The following is a 23919-nucleotide window of genomic DNA, read 5'->3' on the forward strand; positions in this document are numbered from 1 at the left end:
GGTGAATAAAATTACTATTCAGCGTAAATGTGTCAAAGATCATGAGATTTTATGTTTAATTCCAGAACATTTCTGAAATAACGATTTGTATTTTAGTGTAAAATGCAAAACCTTGTATGTCTATTATTTAATGTTATCAGTAATTATTAGTTAATGTATTGAGTGGAACAGGTGTAAATGAAAAATAAGGCGAATAGAAATTTGATTTTCAAATTTAGATATATTTTCTCATAGTCAACAGATATTGAACGAAGACTCACACTCACAATAACCTACAAGACATTCTGATGTTGTGACAAAATAAATTAATACATTTATAAATATTTAAAAATAAATTAAACTTCAGATGGTATTCACAAAATAAAACAGACTCACATTTATGCAAACAATTTATAAATACTATAAATAGGAACTTTGAAACAGTCAAAATAAATAAAACACAGCCAGCAACGTTGACTTACAAGTTCTATAAGGGTACATGTGAAGTTAAAATACAAAACTTAACAAAAGTAATAATACTTTCTGGTATCTTCATGCTTTATGTTTCACATTTCAGGGCAAAAGATAGCTGTGTAAATATCTTTGCATCAAAAGCACATTTATAATTTCTCAAGCAGGAATTGACAAAAAGTTTAAGTAGAAACAAATCTACTAGTGAAAAACAAGAAAATGAAGCGCATAAGTGGAAATATTGTATGCAGACCAACATTTTAGAGTTTTTGCTGTAGCCATTGTACGAGGAGGTACAGTAGTACCTAATGTTCCTACAGGACAGACAGCCTTCTAGATGGAACATAGAATTGGAATGTGAATATTGTCCAGAGATACGGCTAAATGAATTAACATACATGAAATAAATTATTAAATAAATAAATAAATTAAAGATGAGATGATTGACATCAGACAGACTACATTGTAATTATGTACAGCAGTTTCTATGAATTCTAACTGGAACAATAAATTATTAAATGGCCGCTGAACTAGCAACTACTGGATGCTCGGTAAGGCTGCAGGGCGGTAGGGCTGAGCGGGTTGGGTCGGCAGCCAGCTGCCACTTGTTGTAGCTGCCCGGTGGGCTCGGCTGGCGATGGTGTGGAGCGCTCGCTTACAGCTGCAACAAGGAGGCAACTGTTCACATCTCTGTCAGCAACAACTCGCAGGCAAGCACCAACATAAAGTACTACCACAACTTCCACACTAGACTTTATAAACTAGCCTCCCTCTCAAAGCGAATGGATCTGCAGAGTAGAGATGGAGTGTGCATGGAGTTAGCAACCACAGAGATGTGTATACTCACATCATAGGTCTTAACTGGTTGAGTTGCTAGAACGATGTCCTCGAAAGTTAAGTGTACAGGCTCTAAACCTTGTTAGACAGATCCACTGGCTGGTTACTTTAATTTATACACTTTTGATACTAGTTAACGACTAACTGCACAAGGGCAGTTTGACAGGCCAATAAATTTCGATGAAAGAACGGAAAACAAGTATTGATAGCATGTGTCTCACAATGTTTTGAACTTCCAATGGAATGTGAAGAAAAATGAAATGATCGTATGGCACTGACGGCTGGAAGTTCCCATCTGGGGAAGTTCGGCCGTAACTCTTCTAAACTGACGCCACGCAGGGAGACTTGCTTGTCTATGATGATGAAATGATACAATTCACGGCCAGGAATCGAACCCGGGCTCACTGCATGACAGTCAGACGCACTGATCACTCAGCTAAAGGATCGGATATGACGATTTTTTTGATTGAGTTTGCCCCACATGAACAGCTAGAAGTTGTGGAACAGAAACTGGAGAAAAGTAATTTCACTGTTATAAAACATTTTGATGTGAAGAGCTGATCATTGGGGCACGTCATACTAGAATGGGGTGTTCATTGACATTGATGCCTATTTATTTCTGGACCAATGAGCCTGACATTAGTCACTGAAGCATAGAAGGCATTTTCTCTGCCTCGTAATGACTGGGTGTTGTGTGATGACCTTAGGTTAGTTAGGTTTAAGTAGTTCTAAGTTATAGGGGATAGATGTTAAGTCCCATAGTGCTCAGAGCCATTTGAACCATAGAAGGCAGAATGTGGCTTAAACGTGTTGAATCACTACACAATAAACCATTATAAGACTTTCCTGAAGTAATCTTGTTGATTACATCACTAGAGCTACTGACATCTCTAAGAAAATGATCCAAATGCTTTCTGTTTGATAGTTCTCTCAAATCTCAAAACCTCTCTGGAGTTTGTTTAAGAATTGCGTAGTACTACTGTATGAAAATTCAGGCGATGAAACTAAATTACTACAAGTATGAGTGGCGGTCCATAAGGCCCCTTGTCAGTTGATAAACAGTGAGGTGAGCACGCACCTGTGGTGTGAGCGTCCTGGGCCACCACGCCAGCCGCGCCTGCTGCTGCTCCTGCTGCTGCTGCGGCGACTGCGCCTGTCGCTGTCCCTCCAGCAGCTGCAGCAGCACCTGCCGCTCGTCCTCCTCGGTGGGGTCCAGCTGCAGCTGCAGGTGCTGCTGCTGCTGCTCCTCCTCCTGCTCCGGGAGCTGCTCGTGGGAGTCGCCCGCAGCCGCGCTGAGCAGCAGCTGCTGCAGGCGCGACAGCATGCGTGGGTCAGAACGACGGCGGCGTCCCCTGTAACAATAAGAGAGAGACAGCTGTCAGTTACGGACGACACACGCAGCTGTGGAGTTTCTGAGGTCGTCGATAATGCTGACTCGTAAGCCAGAGCATCGCTAATGGCAGCAAAGCTCCTTCCTTATGCGCTGTTTGATGTGCTAGGAACTGATTAATTTTCATTTTGAGATTAGATTTCGTTCCTTATCAGGCCATCTGTACGGTGGGAGAACAACGAATATACCAGAGCCGTTTAATAAATAATGCGACACATATTTTTATCGGCCAATCTCGATTGAAAAAGTATGGAATTCGTCGTTGGTCATATTCCTGCTTCCGCCTTTATAGTCTCATGAAGTTCCGATAGGTGGCAACACTACATGTAACCTCCAAAACTGCGTCTGCAGTGATAGTGCGTTCCAAACGGGGAGCTATAATTCAATTTATTCTGGTGGAAAACCAGGTCTTGGCAGATATTCATAGCCGCCTGCAGACTGTCTACGGAGACCTGATAGTGAACAAAAGCACAGCGAGTCGTTGGGCGAGGTGTCTGTCATGATCGCAATGAGGTGCCGTAAACGTGTCCCACTTCCTGCGTGGCAGTCGGCTGCACACAGCTGGGACTGTGCGGATGCTCTCACCTGAGGGTAACCGGCGGGCCACAATGAAACATCTCGCTGCTCAGATGGACGTCTCTGTCGGTAGTGCCGACATTCTCGTCCACTCGTTGGGGTACTCGAAGGTGTGTGCCTGCTGGGTTCCTGAGCGCCTAGCAGAAGATCTGTTTGGCACAATGAAGGATGCACCTGGCGGGAAGCAGTACGTGGGTGCTGGAGGCGCTACTGATGCAGTAACACTTCGGCTACGACGTCGCCCAGCAGGATCGGGCATAAAGGTATCGCTAGTAAGGCGTAAGTCGTAATGCCGTCGCGTTGAACGGAGATTATGTTGTAGGCAAAAGAGTGGGGAATGATGTGGTGTATCGGCGTCCTGAATAAAACCAAATTGATTTCAGAAAAAAAAGTTGCATTACATACTGATGATCATCCTTCGCATCAAGTACACATAACCGTACATATCATCTCATGCAATTTTTCACCTCAAGTATACAAAAATTATACACAGTGTCACTTGATTATACATACGATATATTAAAAAAGACAAATTTATCTGTGTTATTTCACAATTGAAATAATGAATCAAAATCTTACAATATTCTGTTTTGCTATAACTTGCGACATACTTGGTTATTACAGTTACGAGATGCACACTTGAACGCGGCTTTTATAACTAAATTTTTTGTATAATTAGGTGAATCTGTGTATTACAGCTATATAGCCCGTACGAAATGTATCAACCGCTATGTAGAGTTGTTGTATGCACTTTATGTACATGAATTTCTGCTTCTGGTACAGCAGGCCGGAAAACCGCCAGGTTGTAACGTAAAGCAATTTCAGAATAAAAATATGTTCCCCTATGCATTGCATGAAGTAGTAACTAACCTCTTTTGCAACTGTTCAACATATCGTAAGCAAAATATTCCATCTGTGTTTGTAATTTAGGAAAGCTAACTATAGCAGGCTTCTGGTTATTGTGGTGTTGATTATCTGGTTTATCAATTATCCATTGTATAGTTATGAGCGAAGAAAGAGAAAGTCCTGAGTATTCTGCTATAACCAGAAAGAATATTTTCCTTTAGAATACAAATTTCTGGATGTGAAGACGTAGCTGACAAAACTGTCCTAGACTGAACAAAAGTTTGCAGGTTCGTATTCGGATTTCATATTGTTCAGTTTACTAACTGATGAAGGAGTGGCCGTTGACGAGAATATTCATATCCTTATTTTATATGAGTGGTTGTTGCAGAAGTGATGTATAGACGGGTAACTAATTTCACTGGTTGTACTCATAAAACTGCTTCTTGCACTTATAACTATGTTTACGGGAATTTATAACTATCTCGCGGGTGCTTTACACTACTAGATCTATTAACTGAGTAGGGAGACAGTGTAGTTCCCACACTCGGTGGAACTGCTGCCTACCTATTGCAACAAATTATTATCCTAATGGCTCCGCTGGCTACTTAAATTCACATAAAGTCGCTCGAATTTGCCGAGAAGTTGCAACATCTCGATAATATTCAACCCAACAATTCTCCAGCGAATAGCCGCTTACTTCCTCCGAAACGCTTTTATGACGAGGACGCTGCACTCTCAAATGGCAGCAATAAAAGGAAATCAGTCACTAACTGGACGTCTTGCCACAAGATGACAGCCACGAGTCGTAACTGCTCAGCGGACCTCGAAACCTCAGACTTTTATATCGCCCCGATAAATTATTGTCTTCACTCGTAAGCTTCCATCATCACACTATGAGGACCTATAGAATATTACAATTTTTTTACTTTTCTTTGATCCTACTAGGCTGTTCTCGAAATGTTTGTGCCACGTTTTCCAATCATCAGCAGCAACAAAATTGCTATTTCAACCGGCTCGTATATACGAACCACTTGCCACAATACATGAGTACCTGAAATACGTATGTTGCCAGTGTTTATTAGTTGTTTTCTGCAACAGTACAAAGCGTGACACATATACATGTCCAGAAACTGTCCAAAATCGAGGTACTGTTTCGTTTTAAATGGAAAGAAACCAAAATGTATAATTTTCGAGCCCTAACCCCTCGATGTTTTGTAGTTAATGTTTTGTAGTTAAATCAGCCATCAACCCAAAAGTTGTCTGAACACGACCGTACCTTACTAGCCACGATCCATATAAGATGTAGTACGTTGAAGTCTGAACTTACTTAACCAGGCAGTTATAAGGGAACCTACAGTCTGACGTGTACTCTAAACCACGGTGCATCGGCATTTTTTACATTAACAAACGTTGCCAGATGTGAATGAAGCGACCATATATTCGTAAATGAAGCGATCATATATTCAGAGTGATTAAGAATTGAAAATGCTTAAGACGAAAGTGTGGAGCCTCCAAATCGCACACTGCTTGATCGGCAGCACGAAATATGCGGGAGGGAACTTCTGCTGGCTGCCAATTACAGATGCGAACATTTCGCATGTCGGTGCCGCATGCATGTTGACTCCGGCGTCAGTCAAACGGATCTGTGCTCGTATGTATCAGCAAATCCAACGGTGTGTCATTCTTTCGCGGTGAATCTATCGCAGTTAGGAAGTAGTACAGGATCACGTGTTAAACCGATTCATTTGCAATGGCAACTGAAAAAAGGAAGGTGGGGGTCGGAGTGACGGCTCGTCGTCCGCTGCGGACCGCTAAATGTGATTCCCGGCGGCCGGGGTAGAACCAGCCGACGCGACGGCACGTCGGATAATTTCCATTCTGCGGGCTCGCAGACAGCAGGCAGCGGGGGCGCCCGTTTGACATTCGGGGTGGCTGCGCTCCGATAAACGGATTGTCGCGGAAGAATTAGGACGTTCGCGGACGTCGTCATGGAAAGGAGGGGGGAGGGGTGGGGAGCCGGCGGACCAATTGTCGAAGCGGCGACCGCCAACCAGTCCGCGGAAACGAAATTACGTGCCACCCCTGTCGTGCCACTCCTGCCGTGCCACCCCTGCATCCTTTCCCACCCCCTCGTCAATCAGCCGCTGTTCGCCGCAGAGAAAATTTTGTGTTTCGCTCTGGAGGCGGCGGTTTGCCTGTATAATACGCGTGTAACTGGCATACGCGCGACAGGCATAATATCAGTACTTACAGGGCGAATGTCTGTTTCAGTTGCGGAGGTTTTCCACCACCCTTCAACGAAGAGAGCAACGAGAGAAACGGTTGACCAGTTCAGATCAGTCTCACCGATCAAACGTCCAGCCGAAACTCGTTCTGGAAATACCTAGCTCTACAGTTGAGAACCGATACGAAGTGAGATCACCACACACTGGTGTTTTCCAAACCGAGCTCGAGTTATTAGCAACAACAAAATTATTATTTCAACTGGTTACCTCATACGAACAGCATTTCACAATGCTCGAGTACTTGAAATTCGTCTGTCAGTATTTTATTTGTCGTTCCCTCTAACAATAGTATGTGTCAATTGAACATTTAGGCAAAATCAAACTTCTGTTTCTACATAACTGGAAAGAAACCTTTCTTTGTGGAATTTAGAGGCTGCTGACGTATCTGTAAGTGGTACGTGCCGGGCAGATGCTACGGATGCTCGGGGATTATTTAGAATAGAGTCGACATAACTTTTGTGGAACGCTATTGGGAAGATGAGGAGTCAGTTTTCGAGACAGACAGCGAAGTTATTCTACTGTATCCATCGCCATTTCGTCGAAGTACGTTTATTTTAGTTTCTTTACAATCATTCTTTTTTCTAATTTGTGCTCATCGTTTCCTTTTAAACCAACTTTCTTACCTAACATCTTCTGAAATCCGCCTTGTACCTATATAGCGCCATAATAACTCTTCCTGGACCATAAATCTATCTCTTCCTCTTAAACGCACCTGCAAACTCCTTTAGTCACCTCTTATTTTTAGTGCATTTGTAGTTAGTAATTTAACGGTCCAGTAATTTTTTAACGCTCGGGAATTGTTACGACACGGTGAGACAAAGAGCAATACACTTGCCTTGCTGTGCTGCGTTACATAGCGAAATAAAAATCAGGATGTGAAAAATCTTACACCACAGACATTAGATGTATAATTTTTATGTTGTAACCATCGACTTTACCGTGCTTTATAGTAAACCAATTTGTTAGCAGTTTCCTAACAAGCTGTGGGACAATGTTCAATTTTAAAAGCCCTGCAGTAACTGTAAGAAAACGCGCTGATTGAAATCAGTCGTAATCACTGTCACATACTTTCGCAACTAGTGATACGGCCCTTCTTGTTCGATACAGTAAGTAATTTCTGCCATACGCACAACTGCTTCTGGACAAGCTTTTTCTAGATTCTGTAACCGGTTTCAAATGACGGGGTAATTATAATTAAATAAACAACATAACAAGAAGTTCTATAACTCAGCTTTCTGCGCATAAACCATATTGTCCCAAGTTATCGACGCAGGCGATGAAGTGAGAGAGGAGACTGTGTCCGCTGTTGCCTCTTTCGTTATTACGCTATAAGACTACACAGAGACATGATTTATACTCACACTTTCATTGGGTCCACTTGGCCGTATCCAACTTTGTGGGTGACGACTTTGCCGCCCATTTTGCCCATCGACAGCAGAGTCTGGAGTTCTGCGACGCGGTGGTCCGACATGCGCTTTACCCTGTAAACAAAATAATACTGCGATTAGAATCGCACAGAAGACGCGAACCTGTTTCGCTATATTAGCGGAATATACAATTCACTATATCATAACGCGAGGAATCGCCGAGGAGTTTGGAGGACGGCTACATGCATAACGGATATGCATTGTGGGTCACCTGCGAAACAGGCGCTGGCTCGTGGTGCGTCCTGTTTTCAACGTTGCGTTCCCATCCACTTATTCTGCCGATGTTACCGGCATGTATGCCTATAAATTTTTATGTATTCTGTTTGTATGTGAGGGAATGGGTGGAAGAAGGGGGTGAAGGGGGTGAATGAGGAACGTGACAGGAAGGGGTAGGAACGAAGAGAAGCCCGGCATATGCAGTGAATCATTGAGCAACGAAAAGACAGAGAGAGATGTTATCGAGACGTGGCGACAGAAATGACTGTGGCCATCAGAGTGGAGAAGCTGGAGACGTCCTGAGATGGGAAAGGGAAAAGATGCCAAACGGACGAACGCGGTCGCCGCTTCTATCGGCAGGTTACGTAACGTCGTCTTGACGCCAACTCAGACATCGCTCCGCCGATGCGCAGAAGCGTGGAGCGGAAAGAAGATCGAGAAATGAGTCTTGCCGCAAGCGAACTGGACACGCGCCAAGAGCACAGCCAAAAAGGAACAAAAAGCCGGCCCTGTATGTAAACAGATACGGCCCCGCGCGTGAGTGTCGGCTCATTCACAGCACGGCGCGAGTACGCCCGAAGCCGAGATAGCAGCCGCCGCAGTGAGTATTCTTATCACGCGTCTACCCTTTTTTGTGCTTGGATGCAAACATTCCCTCCCAGGAACGAGTTGCCCTCTCTGAATGACGTCGAGCGAGTGCCGAACATGGTCAAAGAACTGCCTCATTGTTTATATTTTTTCTCGTATCCGTCTGTTACCCCTAGTATTTTGCTAGCCATCTTTCTGATATGTAATTCCGCCGCTCTTTAGTAAGTATCTGCTCCATATGTAGCACAGAGCAGGACGAAATGACGATATGTAGGTCATTGCTCACCTGGAGGGGCAGATTGCGTCTCCGCATCGTAATCGCAGACACGTTTATGATCACTTCGTTACTGCCTCCGCCGTTCCGTTACGCTACCGACGAGTAACTTTCAGATAAGCGAATAATCGCCACAAAACGGATATAAGTACGCATTCTGGCTCCATTTTCGCTCGGAAACAGTTGGTGGCTATCCGTATTTCTATTTATAATGAAAAGTGGTCAGTCTATGGCCTATAAGCAATTTGAATGTGAGCTGGCAGGGAAACACTAACGGCACAGCCGCAGTAAATGAAGAAATTTTTTCCCAAGACAGCTTGGACATATCACTATCACTCGCGGTTGCACGTTAAAGTACTACCTATGTTTTGCCGGTCTGAGCGTAGCATCACACTGCGGAAATAAGGATCTAATTTATGAACGCCGCGTCTGAAGATGAGCGAAAAAGATTGAAAGACTGGTTTATGGGAATAAAATATATTCGAGAGAGAGACGAGTCGTAATTTTCTGTATTTGTATCCAATACACAGCCAACACGGGTTCTGGAACATTCGTAATAAGGCTGAAGCTCCCCATATTGGCTTTCTCAGGCCATTTACCACCGACCGACCACTGTGTCCTCCTTTACCATATTGGGGCATTCAGATACGAAGCGGCATCGACTCAACATACCGCTCTTCCCAGAACTTGGGAGTCGGTGTTTCTCACTGAAGTAGCTCTTTATTTCACTTCACGAGGCTGACTGCATCCATTTCCAGTCCTCCCACGAACGATGAAGCCCCTGCAGAGCCAGGAATCGAACCGAGGTCCTCTGCATAGTAGTCAGACACTGAAGGCGGAAAATATCCGTAATCGATAAGGTTACTTTAAAGGTAAACCTAAGTCTGGCAGACGACTCACCGTCCCTCCTTTACACCGCGTTGGCCACTTCCCCCGTGAAAGCACTTTAGACAACTGGAGGTCAACAGTTCGGCCGAAAGTAGGTAACTCGAACTTTCGCTTTTTTGTCCCTTCTAATTCCTCAGAGAGTGAAACATGTTACTGCTGAGTGACAGACAGGCGTGGAAGGAAGCGTCTGGCCCTCGGAGGAACGCTTGCGTCATGCGGGGGCGCCTTTGATGTGGCGTTGTGGGGCAGGCGCGACGACCGGCTGCGTTTCGCACAGCGCGGCCTTGGCGTCGTCGGGTACGCGACCCGTGCCGTCTGCGCGATAGCCCGCCAAAGGCGCCGCCCTGGCAGTAGTGGCAGCGGTACCGCTGGTAGTAGCGCGGCTCGCGGGTTCGTTCAACTCGAGCAGCCAGGTTTTGCCTCTCGCTAGGTGCGAAGTCCCTCCGTCGCGCCCACGCGTCACCGCCGTGCAACAGGTCGCACTTCTCGCTGTGTCCGCCGTACGTTCCCAGCCGAGGCTCTGCACAATTACTTAATAAACGGTACGAGTTTCCGCAGTTTGCTCCGTAGCGTACCAACACGCATTAATCAGTATTAAGAGAAACAGAACTTCGCTGTCTGACGGCATTTAAATAAATCAGTGGCGAAGATAGAACATGTGTGCCGGATCGCGACTCGAGCCCGGATGCTGCGCTTCTCCAGAACGGTTGCCTTAACCACCTCGGCCACCCGTACACACTTCACAGCCAACCCGAGCTCCCAACCAGTCACGCACCAGCAGCGTCTCCTTCTCGTAGCATTCTCCGAGTCCCACAAGGTTTCGGAAGACACGGTAGATTAGTACCTAGAGCCGTCCCCGCCCTTATATATACCGACATGTCCCACAGGAGAGTCACTACGGTATGTTTTAAGTATCAGACGAAAGTTCCGACTGATGTGTTGATTTCTCGCTCGGGAGAACACAGTGTGCTGTCTTGGAGACGTTATCACTGACAAATGTAGATGTAACTTCAGGTGTGCCGCAGAGACCCTTGCTGTCGTTCAGACAATATTGACTATGAGCTCAGTCTTTATGCAGAAGATGCAGTTATGTCTGCGATAGAAACTGTAAAACGTTACGTAAATATCGTCACATGTTCATAAGATTTCAACGTGGTACAAAGACCGGTAACTCGCTTTTATTTTTCAGGAATGGAAAAGTGTGTACTTGACAAAACGAAAAACGAAAGATCACATTATTCCAATAATAATGAGTTGCAGCTGGAATCCATCAACTTACACAAATACTTGGGTGTAACAATTTGTAAGGATATGAAAATAAACATAGACTCAGTTGTGCGTAAAGTAGTTGATAACGTCGGTTCGTCGGCAGTATACCAGAAAAATGCAGTGAAGTTGCAAAAGTGATTGCTTACAATATATTCGTGTGACCCATCCCAGAATATTCCTAAAGTGTGTGAGGCCAGTATGAAGTAGAACTAATAGGGATCACTGAACGTATACAGAGAAGGGCAGTACTAGTAGTGAATACAAACGGCATCTATCTCGCGAAAGCCTAGTTACAAAGTTTCAGAAACCAGTCTTAACTGAGGAATTTAGGAATAGAGTACGAATCATTGCCTATCGCTCCCGCATGGACTGCGAAGTCAAGTTTAGAGTAACTTCAGTGCATAGAGAGGCATTCAAACAGCCGTTTATGTTGCCTCCCATACGCGAATGGAGCCGAAGGAAAGCCTAATATGCAGGTGCAATGGGAAGTACCCTCTAAAATGGTTCAAAAGGATCTGAGCTCTATGGGACTTAACATCTATGGTCATCAGTCCCCTAGAACTTAGAACTACTAAAACCTAACTAAGCTAAGGACATCACACAACACCCAGTCATCACGAGGTAGAGAAAATCCCTGACCCCTCCGGGAATCGAACCCGGGAACCCGGGCGCGGGAAGCGAGAACGCTACCGCACGACCACGAGCTGCGGACGGAAGTACCCTTTGCTACACACTCCAGAGTGCTGTTCAGAGTATGCAGATATGGATGAGTGAGTAAGGTTTGTAACAACTGATAGCACGTAAATTGAAACTATGTACTCTTATGAAGCGTATTCTATGATGCCATAAGAAAATGTGTGTAGCGTTCTGACGCTTGCTGTGATTAGCAATGAATGTTGGCGCAAAAAGTAGAGGGGATGGTCAAGCTTTCGTCACGTGACAACAGATGCCGGAGCGGAACTCCATCTATTCTGGGAGTGTTGATCTTCCTATTTAGCACATCAGTTCACAACGGAAAGTTTGCAAGCCAAGTTCCAGTCTACACATCCTTTTTAAGGATATCTCGTTCTAATTTAAAAGACTTACAGCGTTTACAACACCGGTGTAGACTATCCCCTTGTGATATTTCTTTATTCCTTTAATTAACTCTATACTTGTAGCTACAGTTTTTACGTCCTGCTGAAAGACTTACACAGAAATCGAACCAGAGTCACAGTGTTGAGGCACGGGACTGGTACTGGAGAAGCTGGAGCCCTGTCAGCCAGATTTCGGCTTTCTGTGATTTTCTTAAATCACTTAAGGCCGGGCCCGCATCTCGTGGTCGTGCGGTAGCGTTCTCGCTTCCCACGCCCGGGTTCCCGGGTTCGATTCCCGGCGGGGTCAGGGATTTTCTCTACCTCGTGATGGCTGGGTGTTGTGTGCTGTCCTTAGGTTAGTTAGGTTTAAGTAGTTCTAAGTTCTAGGGGACTTATAACCACAGCAGTTGAGTCCCATAGTGCTCAGAGCCATTTGCACCATTTTTTTTAACTTAAGGCCGGTTCTGGGATCGTTCCCACAAAGAAGACGCGACCGACTTCCTTCCCCATCCGCCATTCACAATCCGACCTTATACTGTCGACGCGGCGTTAGATCCCAATCTCGGTTCCATAGTAAACGGAAGTGATAAAAAAAAAGTTACTCTCGTTTCATTTCGCCTAAATTTGCATCTCTTAGCCCCGATGTGCGCAAGTGGCTGCCCGCGATTAAACACTCGCTCTCACTACGTGCACGCGCTCTGCTACCGTGTCCTCCGCATTATACCGCACATTCCAGATACCCCCGCAATTTTCTGGCGGCCGCAGAGGGGTTGAGTCAACAGAAAAGATAGGAGACGTCGCGCAGTTTATTCATTTCCTCGGCAAGTCTCCTTACGTACGGTAATATAATGGAAGGACAGCGAGGAGCGCGCATGTCCTATCTTCGCAGCCTTGTCGTCGGCGGGAACTTTCCCATCCGTGTAACGAAGGCGGAGGCTGTGGCGGTGTGGGGGCGTGCGGCAGGAGGGCTGGACTCTTTACATTTCCCTGCCCCGTCTCCTCCGCAGAAAGCCACTGTGCAAATTCCACTGTATTCTCCAGTCACTGAGTTCCGTGGTTAACTTATCGCACTGAGACAGTCCTTCTCAATGGAGGGTGCGTCCCTCCTCGTCGCCTTAACGCACAAAAGGTACTTGAATTCCTGACCACGTGACACAGTATGAATATTTAGAGGTAACACTAACAAGCGAGACAGAACGGGACAGGTACGTAAATTCTGTACTGAGGGACAGGAATATGTTTCTAAAGCTTAATTATGTTAACAGAATTTCAGTTCCGTACTTTATTCACTGCGCAAATAACATAACCGATTAAAAGAAAGCTCTTTCACAAATGAATGATGATGACATACGACACCACACTACGACGTCTCTTTTATAGCGCCGAGTTAGGGGAGCAGCTCAGTATTTCTCTAAAATAGCACGAAAAGTCACTTGAGAACCACGCACAGGCTGGCTGAGGCAGCAGACCGGCGCTCGTTAGTCAGTCTTGAGGGTTAGATCCGTATTTGCTCAAGTTCTTGTCTAGGAATCTAAGAGAGTTGTGCTTTATGGTAGAGCATGTAGTCGCACACGTGTAAGTAACTAACATATCGTTTCCACTTTCACCCGCAAAATTTTGTTTTATGTCTTCCACTATTTGTGTCGATAATTTCTCTCGAGTTGCTTCAAATCATACACACTTTATCTTCTAGTGGTTTCCAGGAATTTCCGTGTGTTCGTTGCTATTAATTTTTCTTCCATTAATGACGTTTGAACCTCGTTTGACACTACTTAATCCTCTTCCATGTGCAACCTACAGTCATGATATTTTAACTACCACCTGGATAAAATAAAGTTTTGTTTGTGTGCAGGTACATATCTGCCGCCCCTATAGACATTGATATATGGAGACCTCAGTGCTGTAGCACGCCATTAGCGGGGCGCAATCCATCTCATTCAGTCGACGGGTCATGTAATATAAGCTACACATAACTGGAAATTGACAAGTAATGAGAACAACTGCCGAAGTAGAAAGAAATATATTGGAAGTGGTGGCAAAGCTAAGGTTAGCCTTCTCGGGACACTTCTACCGAAATAATTAATGCTGTATTTCTGCAAAAGAAGTCAACAGTAGCATAGCTTCAATAACTCCTAAAAGAACTAAGAAGAAACAACATCGGAGAACTGGAAATAACAGAGATCAATGTTTCTTACGTATAAGACAGGAAGTTTAGATGACGGTTAGGCGTGAAAAATAAAAACATTTATAGAAGGAAAGAAGGAGGACGTGGGAGAAGAACAAGAATTGCTGGAAAAATGGGAAGGAACCAAGAGATCCGAAACTGAAGTTGTTTCGTGATTCCAAAAGAAAACATGTTCCACAGCTGTAATATATTTAGAGACATTCGTGTTACTATTATAATCGGCTTTTAATGAACAACTGACCATTAGTTTCGTCGTCTGTGCAAGTTTAGACTTGTTTTAATGTAGGAAGTTTACGTAAAAATCTTGTCTACTGCTCTCGTATGTTCTGTATATCACATGACAACACAAGTTTGTCACAATTGTACGACGCACATTAATAGGTCTAAGGTTTGTAAATGTCGTCAGTAAAGAATTATTCACGATTAATAGCTTATGGTGGTAACATTAACTTTTGAGAAGATGATAATATGCAATATGACGTAGAAAGCGTAGACGGCGCTTGCAAAGTGTTAACCCCTCAGTGAGAAGACAGAGGGGGGTCGGCGAGGGACAGCGGCCGTGAAGTGGGCCACCGGGAGCTGGAGCGCAGCCTGCAGTGCGGCGGGGCTCTCCGGATTAATTGCGCGGCCGATGCAGTCCTGACGACGGGCGCCTGTCGCCGTAACTACTGCGTCGCCGCGCGAGTGCTCAGGCCCCCAATCTAATTAACAGCCTTCCGCGCAGGCGGGCCGGAACCGTGGGGACACGCGGCCGTGGACACGCGCAACACCTGACGACCGCAGGTCTCCGTCCGTCACTTTGCCTCATTTTCTGGTTAGCGCGCCAGCTGCCGTCAAATGGTGCAAACTTTTAACGTGAGCCCATTGAAGAGCTGTTACAAAACGCTGCGTGTGTTTGGTGTACAATGCAGACACGCGTCCAAGTGGACTGTAGCAAACAAATTAAAAAATGACGGGATGCCATCCACCTTTTATTGCCTAAAACGTCACCTCTATAGATGTCCTACACAGTTATTCGCGTCAGTCACCAAATCCGCAGTTGCTGGATAGTACAATGCGCGTTTCGTTATTTCAGGTGAGCAAACTCTGCCGAAAAACTGTCACGGTCCTACGATATGGACTCAACGGCCGCTCAGCAGCTCTGCCAACAGCCTCGCTGCAGCGGAACCACCGGTTTCCGACTGATCACCTACTCGGATTGGCCAGCACTCGGACGGGTGCCGGTCCGGATCTGCCGAGAGCTGTTGGCAAGCGGGTGCACTCCGCCCTCTTGAGGTCGATTGAGGAGCTGATAACGGCCGAGAGAGAAGTGTGCTGCGACTCTCCACATCTGCATCCAGTGACACCTGTCGGATGAGGATTACAAGGCGGTCGATCGCTACCATTGGGCGCCAGTAGCCCTCCCAAGGAAGAAACCAGCACTGACGACTGAAACGTTAGTGCACTCGGGAACGAGAACTGCGAGCTCTGGAGAATACTGGTCATCAATTTTCGCCAGCTAGGCGAGCAGGTCTGAACAGCGTAGCGGCAGAGGCCCCCCCCCCCCATAAATGGCGCTCGAGAAGCCACTATACGGTGAGCAGATGAGGAGTCGGCGCACGGTGGGAGGCGGAATTGTCGCCTCCGGCCGGTGTCACGCACTGGCCGCCTCTGGAGAATGAGGTCAGGCGCCACGTGTGGACAGCCGGCCGGCGCTATCAGGGGTCCCCGGGTTCAGCGGCGACTCCGCTGACTGGGCAGGCCGGGCGCGAGGCTGAGCGCCCTACAGCAGCCACCGCCTCAACCCGTCCGCTGTTTGCATCAGCCGAGTGAGGCAGTGCAGCGTTCGGCAGAGGTCAGTACCCAGCTGGGCCGTCACAGTTGTTGTTGTGGTCATCTGTCCGAGGCAGTCTGCCCCGTGAAAGCTCCTTCAACACCGCACGATGTCCGCCTCGGCAGCTCCGGGTTCAGCGCGTCGGATTCCTAACCGAAGGGGCTCGAGTTCGATTCCGGCCGGGTCGGACATTTTCTCTGCTCGAGGAATAAGTGTTGTCCTTAAGTTACTATCGTCGGGACTAACAGGATAATCGTCTCCAGTACACTATCGTCTTTCCATTACTGAGATGGCTGAATGGGCACGAAGTGAAAGCCAATAAACTGAAATACAACAAAGACCTCATAACCACTGCAACAGAATGCTTACTGCAGTCGAGTCTTCGCTTCCTGTAGAATTTTATCCTCCCCTCCCGCTTCTAACAAGCGCACACACTTTCCTCCATCACCGGACTGTTTGTCTCATGGTCTTTGTAGCCTGCTGCTATCATCCCATTCTTTGACAAAGGAATGTTATTCACACAGCCTTGTCTCTCAACATAACTCGACGAGGGTGTGTGGGGGGGGGGGGGGGGGGGTCTCGAGCGAGAAAACTGAAATCGAGAGGTGAAAGGATGGCAGTGAATGAGATACAATTGTACAGTAACCTAAATCACGATGGACAGGTATCTAGACTACTGTCCTATGCAGTGTCTTACCAGTGTCTAAGTGGTACTGTACTTTGCATCAGAAGCGAAGAGCTCCAGTTAAATTTGAAGCCCGTTGACTGACAAGAACCAGAGAAGTGCCGACCGTAGAATACGGCCGTCGTGGCGCGATGTGGGCGACCGACAATTGTGGCGAATGAAGGAGAGCGGACGTTGACATTAAACTGACAAAAACTAATTTTAAATGCTTACGTGAAGGACACTTGTGCAAGAGATAAGCTAAACTCGTACCGACGCGCCCGCTTACGCGTGCCGCGATAAAACATGTTGCGAGTGAGTGATGCAATGGCTGCTGGAGTACGGATCACTCTGCATAGAGAGCTGCGGCCGACAGCGTGCCAAATAAAGAGCGGCGAGTTTCCTAATCGAGATCGGCAGGTGTCGGGTTCGTGGCGTCCTCGAGTGCGACAGTTCGGTCTGCGAGCGGTGGGCGCCGGCAGCCACTTTGCTGCAGTCACCGTGAGTTCGTGGGTGTGACGTCAGACACTGGTGGGCATGACGTCGCCGTTGTGAAAGGGCCGGGCGGAACCCGCGGGTACGACCTCGTTACGTCAACAAATTCGCCAACACAACACGGGACTGCTTCCGGAGATTACGCCACCCGTTTATTTGTCGGTATTGCCACTGCAAATAGTTGGTTGCGTTCTGTGTGACTCTGTCCCCCATCTCTCTCTCTCTCTCTCTCTGTGTGTGTGTGTGATTGTGTACGTAGGGTGATTGGATCGGCGACTGTATACTGTAGATTTCTACTTGAAACCGTGCGTATCTGCTAAATATCGTTCAAGCGTTCGCCTGATTTCGTCAACCACTTCAGCTGACTAACAATGTGGCAGTTTAATCGAGACCAACGAGACCAACACTCCCAGTTTACCTTTATCTACGTCTACTTTTGGTGGATGCAGTGCAGTAACAGTCTTTCAACGGGCTCTAAAAGCAGTAAAAAATGGACAGAACTACAGAAGGAATAAAACAAAAGATTGACTGTTTCTTACTTATTACTGACTATAAAGTGAGGTATGTGACACGGCTCTCGTAGGGGGGGGGGGGGGGGGATTATAGCACAGACAAGTTTCGTTACGGCATCTGGCAGACGTTTAGAGCATCACGTGTGTCGGCTCCCATGTGGAAGAGAATTAATATTTACGAAAGATGTTCACTTATGTAATTTAATGACATATTTTGTAAATTTCCTGATGCGTTTCAGCCACTGACCATCTTCCAAAAAACTCTACAAAGAAGAAAAGGTGGAGAAAGAGAGTTATGTATACAAACAAATTAGCAGTAGCTATTTCCAGCACGGAATGATGAAAAATCAGTACCAGGTATCTCATCACAGTCGCTAGTAAAAGAAATTTGAATCATGTGTATAGTGGCAGCATTTGTAGACCATTTGTACAGGACTGCTCAATTAACTTTAACAGCTGTGAATTCAATACTGTTTTTCTCATGCTCTGCCCGTTTTTAGTCTTGTAAAGCTGGCCTGTGGTGGCTTCACTTGGTCATTCTCTGTTGGAACTGATGATTGCTAATTACCGTTTGAAGGCGGCCAGTGGCTGAAAGAAGTGGCGACACTAATAAAATATTTATGATGCAGACAAACATACAGTTAAATTGTGTAACTGGAATTGTGAGCGTCGCCCCTTATTTTGCGGCCATGCAATAAATTTCAAAGACGCTTTACAGCACTGCAACTACGACCGTAAAAAATAGCTCTGCCTCTGATGAGCACCAGATAGTAATATAACGCAGTGCGGAATGTTTTGTGAGGTCAAACGACGAAACGTCACTTCTAAAGAGAAGTCGGCACGTCAGAGGCGTATGGAAATTTCTGTGGACTGCGGATGCTATCGGAGGCGGCCTATTTTCGGACAAGAGTTGCGCAGCAGCGGGCTGTATTTACTCCCACAAAGCGTCTGCCGCGTAGTGGGGATAAGAATGGGACGAGAAATACGCCGGAAACACCGACCAGGTCAGAAATGGGGCGATCCACACGTCACCAACAAAGCTCTCCTGGTGCTAACGTCATAGGGCGTTTTCTACTTCGCTTCTGTTTAAATCTGTTCCAAATAAGGAAATCTGTTCTGAGGTTATGGCTTTGGTAAAAACACAGAAGTCCGAACAACTTTTATTTCCGCAGCAAGACGGTACCACAGAGCTGTACTAGAGAAAGTAGGCTTGCTAGTGCCAGAATGGCGCCAGTGAACGGATAAGATCGTAATGCTGGCTGCTAATGGCGTGTCGCTTTGCAAAAGATTTAATATCTCCGAGGAGAAGGTATTTGGACTTGCAGACGACGGCAGTATTGAATTACCTTGTACTGACTTGTAAGTTACATGCATTGGAATCATTGGAATGAAAAATCACACGAGAAATACTGTGTCCTCTGGAAAAGGTAAACTAATGGAAACGTACAAGTAATATTGAACTAAATCACAACACAGAAAAGAAATAATAAGACGTAGGGGGCTAATATGCCTTGATAATTTGTGTGGAATGGATGGCAACTGATAAACGAAACAGCTCTTTAAATACTTTATTGCCAACGAAGAAAAGTAAGTGTATTGAAGATGTCAAGCATGATTTACGAAGGAACAACTTGAAAACGAGAAAACTGCACACAGTGATCGTTTTAGAATAAAGCGGTTAGAGATGAAAGGATTGCAGGGAAAAGAGGAGAGTTAGATAGGTTCGAAGTGGAGCTAGGACAGGAAAAAAGAAACACGGAATGGAGAAAAACTGGAGGAAAAATAAGGGAAAACAACAAAATTTGAAGCACTGAAGCTGGATTGCCGCCTGTAGCAGGCCTCAGATACAAAATGAGGAAATGGAGGAAAACTGAATACGCAGTGCCGGAAAAATAGTGGGCAGCCTATAGCGACTGTTGCTGATGACGATTAGAAATACGTAGCAACTGTGAGGAATTATACAGCGAACCCACACGAGCGAGACCTGCGACTGTTGGATTGTATTTTTCGAGTTGCCAAGCTGGTCTTGCAGTTTTGCTAACAGACGACCCCAACGAGGGAATAAGGTGAAAAATTGGCTACAAAAATGGTTCAAATGGCTCTGAATACTATGGGACTTAACTTCTTTGGTCATCAGTCCCTTAGAACTTAGAACTACTTAAACCTAACTAACCTAAGGACAACACACACATCCATGCCCGAGGCAGGATTCGAACCAGCGACCATAACGGTCACGTGGTTCCAGACTGAAGCCCCTAGAACCGCATGGCCACTGCGGCCGGCTTAGCTACAAAATATAGGAAAAGTAATTGGTAGCTGACAGTAGCTGGGGATGGCACCGGATAATCGGTTGCAAGTTTTAGGGAATGTTCAGTGAAATCACACGAGTTGCACCGGTCAGATTACATTTTTTTTATTTGTTAAGCTCGTCTTGTGTTATTAGTAGCACGATTTCCTAACGAGGAAAGCCGAGATTGTGTGCTGCGCTGTTCTACATTTAGATCTACATTAATTCTCTACAATTCACGCTTGAGCGTGTGGCGGAGCCTTCACAGAACCACTTTCAATTTCTGCATTGTTCCACTCTCGAACACAGAAGACGACACGTGAGGTGCAGACAGTATCTTTAATAAGCCACAAGTCGCGTACAATTATTTCTCTGGTTACACTACAACTGACGCGGTATCGGTACGAATGTGTCGTAGGAGGGCGCACGCTGGAGGCACCCACCTGTGGTTGTCCGCGGGCATGGCGGAGCCGTCGCTGACGGCGACGGCGGCCAAGACGGCGGCGAGCAGCAGCGAGAAGACGATGCGGGACATGGTGCGTCAGGCGGCGCTTGTGTGCGGCGAGGGCGGGCGTTCGAGTGTGGCGGTACCGGCTGCGCTGCTGGCGGTCTCTGTCGGCGGGCGGCGGAGCGCAGGCGCGGGGCAGATGAGGTACCACGGATGCTGCGGTGACGTCTGGTCGCCGGCGGTGGGCCGGGCTTGCTATATACGGGCCGTCCCCCCACCCCGCCCACCGCTCGCGGGTTTCCCGCTTCCCCTCCCCTTCCCGCCCCCCTCTGCTCGTTGATCAGCGGCGCCAAGCTGCCCCTCACTCTTCCGTCTCCAGCCGGTGGGACAGCACGTATGCGCTGCGTGTAGTCGAGCTGGGCGCCGGTTTACAGGAGCGAGATCGCCTCTCGTTTGTTTCTGTTAGCACACATCGCGCAAGCGGTGTTAGCGAGCTGTCGCATGCCGTGACTTTGCAGATTGCCACGGCTCACTTCCGTCGTCGATGTCAGCTTTTTCTCTCGCACTGCTAGTGTCTGCTTCGGCGTTTCTTGCTTTCACTACGAAATGTAACGATCGTGTGGCCATTGCTTCGGAGACACCGTCTGCCAACAAGCGGAGAATTGTAACTTCTTTAGAGAAAACGTTCTGTCTCTTGTAAAGGGACGTAGGTTCTACCTCGGACCATAGATTCTTTAGATACCTTAGACATATATGGACTGTGTAATCCCCTATCTCTGCCGTGGTAAAGTTTGAAATCGTCACTTATTTAAATCACGTGGCGCGAGCAGAAACCAGATTTTTGTCATTGTCCCCCATGCGAAGTGGACCCGACGTATACAGTGTTTTTAATTTATAGCTGAACGTGTTCCTTTAACGATTGAACAAATTGTAGGATTACTATTACGCGTTTACTAATGTAGTTAATCCTCATTTCTCCGGAAATCACAATCTTAATGCGGTGGTTGAACGTTTATTATCTTTGTCCATGACAGAGGATAACTAACAGTTTGAACATTTTATTGTTAGTTTCTTCTATTTTTACAAGTGACACAATTAGTCTTTCTCGATTTGTTGCACTCCGAGTCATCTAGTTCACGGCTTTTATATCTAATAGTAGAAGACCAGTGTGCAAGAAGCATTAAGTTCTTTGGCCATTCCTCAAAAATTAGTACGTCATGTTTCATTACGATTTTGTAAGAAACTACCTTCGTTCCTATACATATTTTCCTCGTTGCCCACAAATATGAGCATTAATTTCTTATGAAATTTGCTTAATCCAGAACAGATACCGGAAAAATTTCAACCATACTATATTAGAAAACGTTGATTGTAGAGAAAACTGTTCTAGTGACATGAATATTAGCAATATGTCGTCTCAAAATCTTCGTCATTCATCGACCTTTACATCTGAAGTCCAACTGATTTTTACTATATTGGTACACTGTATAACCAAATAACTATTCAATTTTTATTATTTAAACACGTGTAAATACTTCCAATTACAAGGCTATTCGCATCTGCTTGGTAACGATATCATTCCTTGGCTTCAGCTTTTAAATTCAATGAATCAACCTCGAAAACATGTTAGCAAATTTGAGTGTTTTTAAAACAACGTCACCAGTGGAACGAAATATTACTTCTTTTCACAACCAAAGACTGTGGACGCCTCGGTTTTAGGTAGGGTTTAACATTTGTGCAAGGAACGTCATTGAACTGAATATGTTTTTCGTACTTTTGCAGGCTGAAAATATTTCTTACTCAGTAGATTTCAGACACGTTCTCTACACCAGTATTTTTTAAGCTCTTCGATAAGTGAAATTGTTTTTAATGTCCATTTTTACAGTGGAGCCTCTGTTTCTATAGCATGTTTTTATGGATCATTCTCAAAACGAGATATCTGCAATAAAAACAGTAATTATTTCATATAATATTTATTTACTTCAAAATTCAGTTTCGCAGTTAACCCAAAAGTCTGTAAAATAATTTCAGTTAGCGTAAAATAATAAGAAAACGGACATCCGAATTTAAATTTTAACTATATTAATGACATTTTCATTTCAACAGATACTAGGCTTTATTGACGGAATCTGAATTCGCACATCAGGCTCGACACCAAATCTGTTGTGATGGTTGTCTTTTGTCGACGTACACATTGTGAGTTTGTCATCTGGAGGTAGTGAGTGGAGATGTAGGATACACTTCTGTTTGAGCTTAGTGGAGGGGTGACAGCAGCGGAGACAGCTAGAAACACTCTTACAGCTTTCTGCGTGTATCCATGATGGTACATGATGATTTGTCGTTCACGATTCGTCACAAAATTTCGCACAGCTTTCTGCAATCTCTGACACCGTCAGCACTTCGTGCTCCTATCAGAGCCACCATCTGACGACGGAGGACTAAAATCAGCCTGATGCGAGAATCAGTACCGACTGATTGCTGTTTGCTCTGTTTCTTCCACAGTTGAATATGCGAACAACTTAATGAACACACAAGATTACTTGAGCGATTATTTAATGTGCCTATAATGTTTCATATCCTAAGTTCGAGGAAAAAATCATATCTGACTGCGAAACGTCTAAACTTTGTCCAGTTTGTTGTAACGTTTTACTTTATTAGTGTATTGTATTTCTGTCGTTGGGCTGAGAAGCCAGACCGGACTTTAAGTGCAAAATTAAGTCCTCGGAACAAATAACAGGTCGGATCAATGGCTGGCAGTCAGATTCGACATGGGCCGTTCTCAACGCTCAGTATCCGAAGTTTACGCACTGCACGTTAGGGTGTGCGAGCAAGTCGTCCTATCTTCATTTGAGTGACTCTGTTATGTCAATGAAGTAAAGCGCAGACACATTTTTCTATAAACGTATATTTAGGTACACCGTAGTCTATTTTGAGTACTATCCCGTCTTCAGATTATACATAAATGTGCGTTACATGATGCATGGAGCAAATACGTGGTGATTTGACATATTTAATGGTAGGCACACGAATGTAGTTCTGTGAATAGGTATAACTGGCCTAAAGTAATTTTGCCCTCAATAAAAGAGATTTGTGGAAACCTGAAAGACTACGCTACATCATTATCCTAACCTCAGGCTCATTCGTGTAACTACGTCTTAACATATAACATTTATAGAGACGTTTACTGAAAACTATGTGCTATTCATGTCTCAAAGTTCATGAATGCGGTACTCGGTCAGCTGAAGCGAACGTATTCAGAGTTTAGTTGAACTATAATAGATAATCTCCGCAGAGTGCCAGCAACAGTTATTAGAATTATCATTTATACGATGCCTTCGAATGCATGTACATAAAAGCCTCAGGATGAATGTCTTTTGCTGAAACGCGTAGGCT

At 45.4% G+C, this 23919-nt stretch overlaps 1 protein-coding gene across 1 annotated transcript; it reads right to left on the bottom strand.

Annotated features, from left to right (window-relative positions):
- Positions 1-233: 233 nt before the first annotated feature.
- On the bottom strand, positions 234-20741 carry LOC126101035 (mediator of RNA polymerase II transcription subunit 15-like). Its single transcript, XM_049911698.1, has 4 exons — positions 20522-20741; positions 7746-7865; positions 2366-2639; positions 234-1111 (listed from the first exon to the last, which is right to left on the bottom strand). The coding sequence occupies exons 1-4, from the start codon at positions 20611-20613 to the stop codon at positions 1106-1108; spliced, it is 492 nt and encodes a 163-aa protein (XP_049767655.1). The 5' UTR covers positions 20614-20741; the 3' UTR covers positions 234-1105.
- Between the last annotated feature and the right edge of the window lie 3178 nt (positions 20742-23919).

This window comes from Schistocerca cancellata, chromosome 9, assembly GCF_023864275.1.
Source record: "Schistocerca cancellata isolate TAMUIC-IGC-003103 chromosome 9, iqSchCanc2.1, whole genome shotgun sequence".
NCBI classification, from domain to species: domain Eukaryota; kingdom Metazoa; phylum Arthropoda; class Insecta; order Orthoptera; family Acrididae; genus Schistocerca; species Schistocerca cancellata.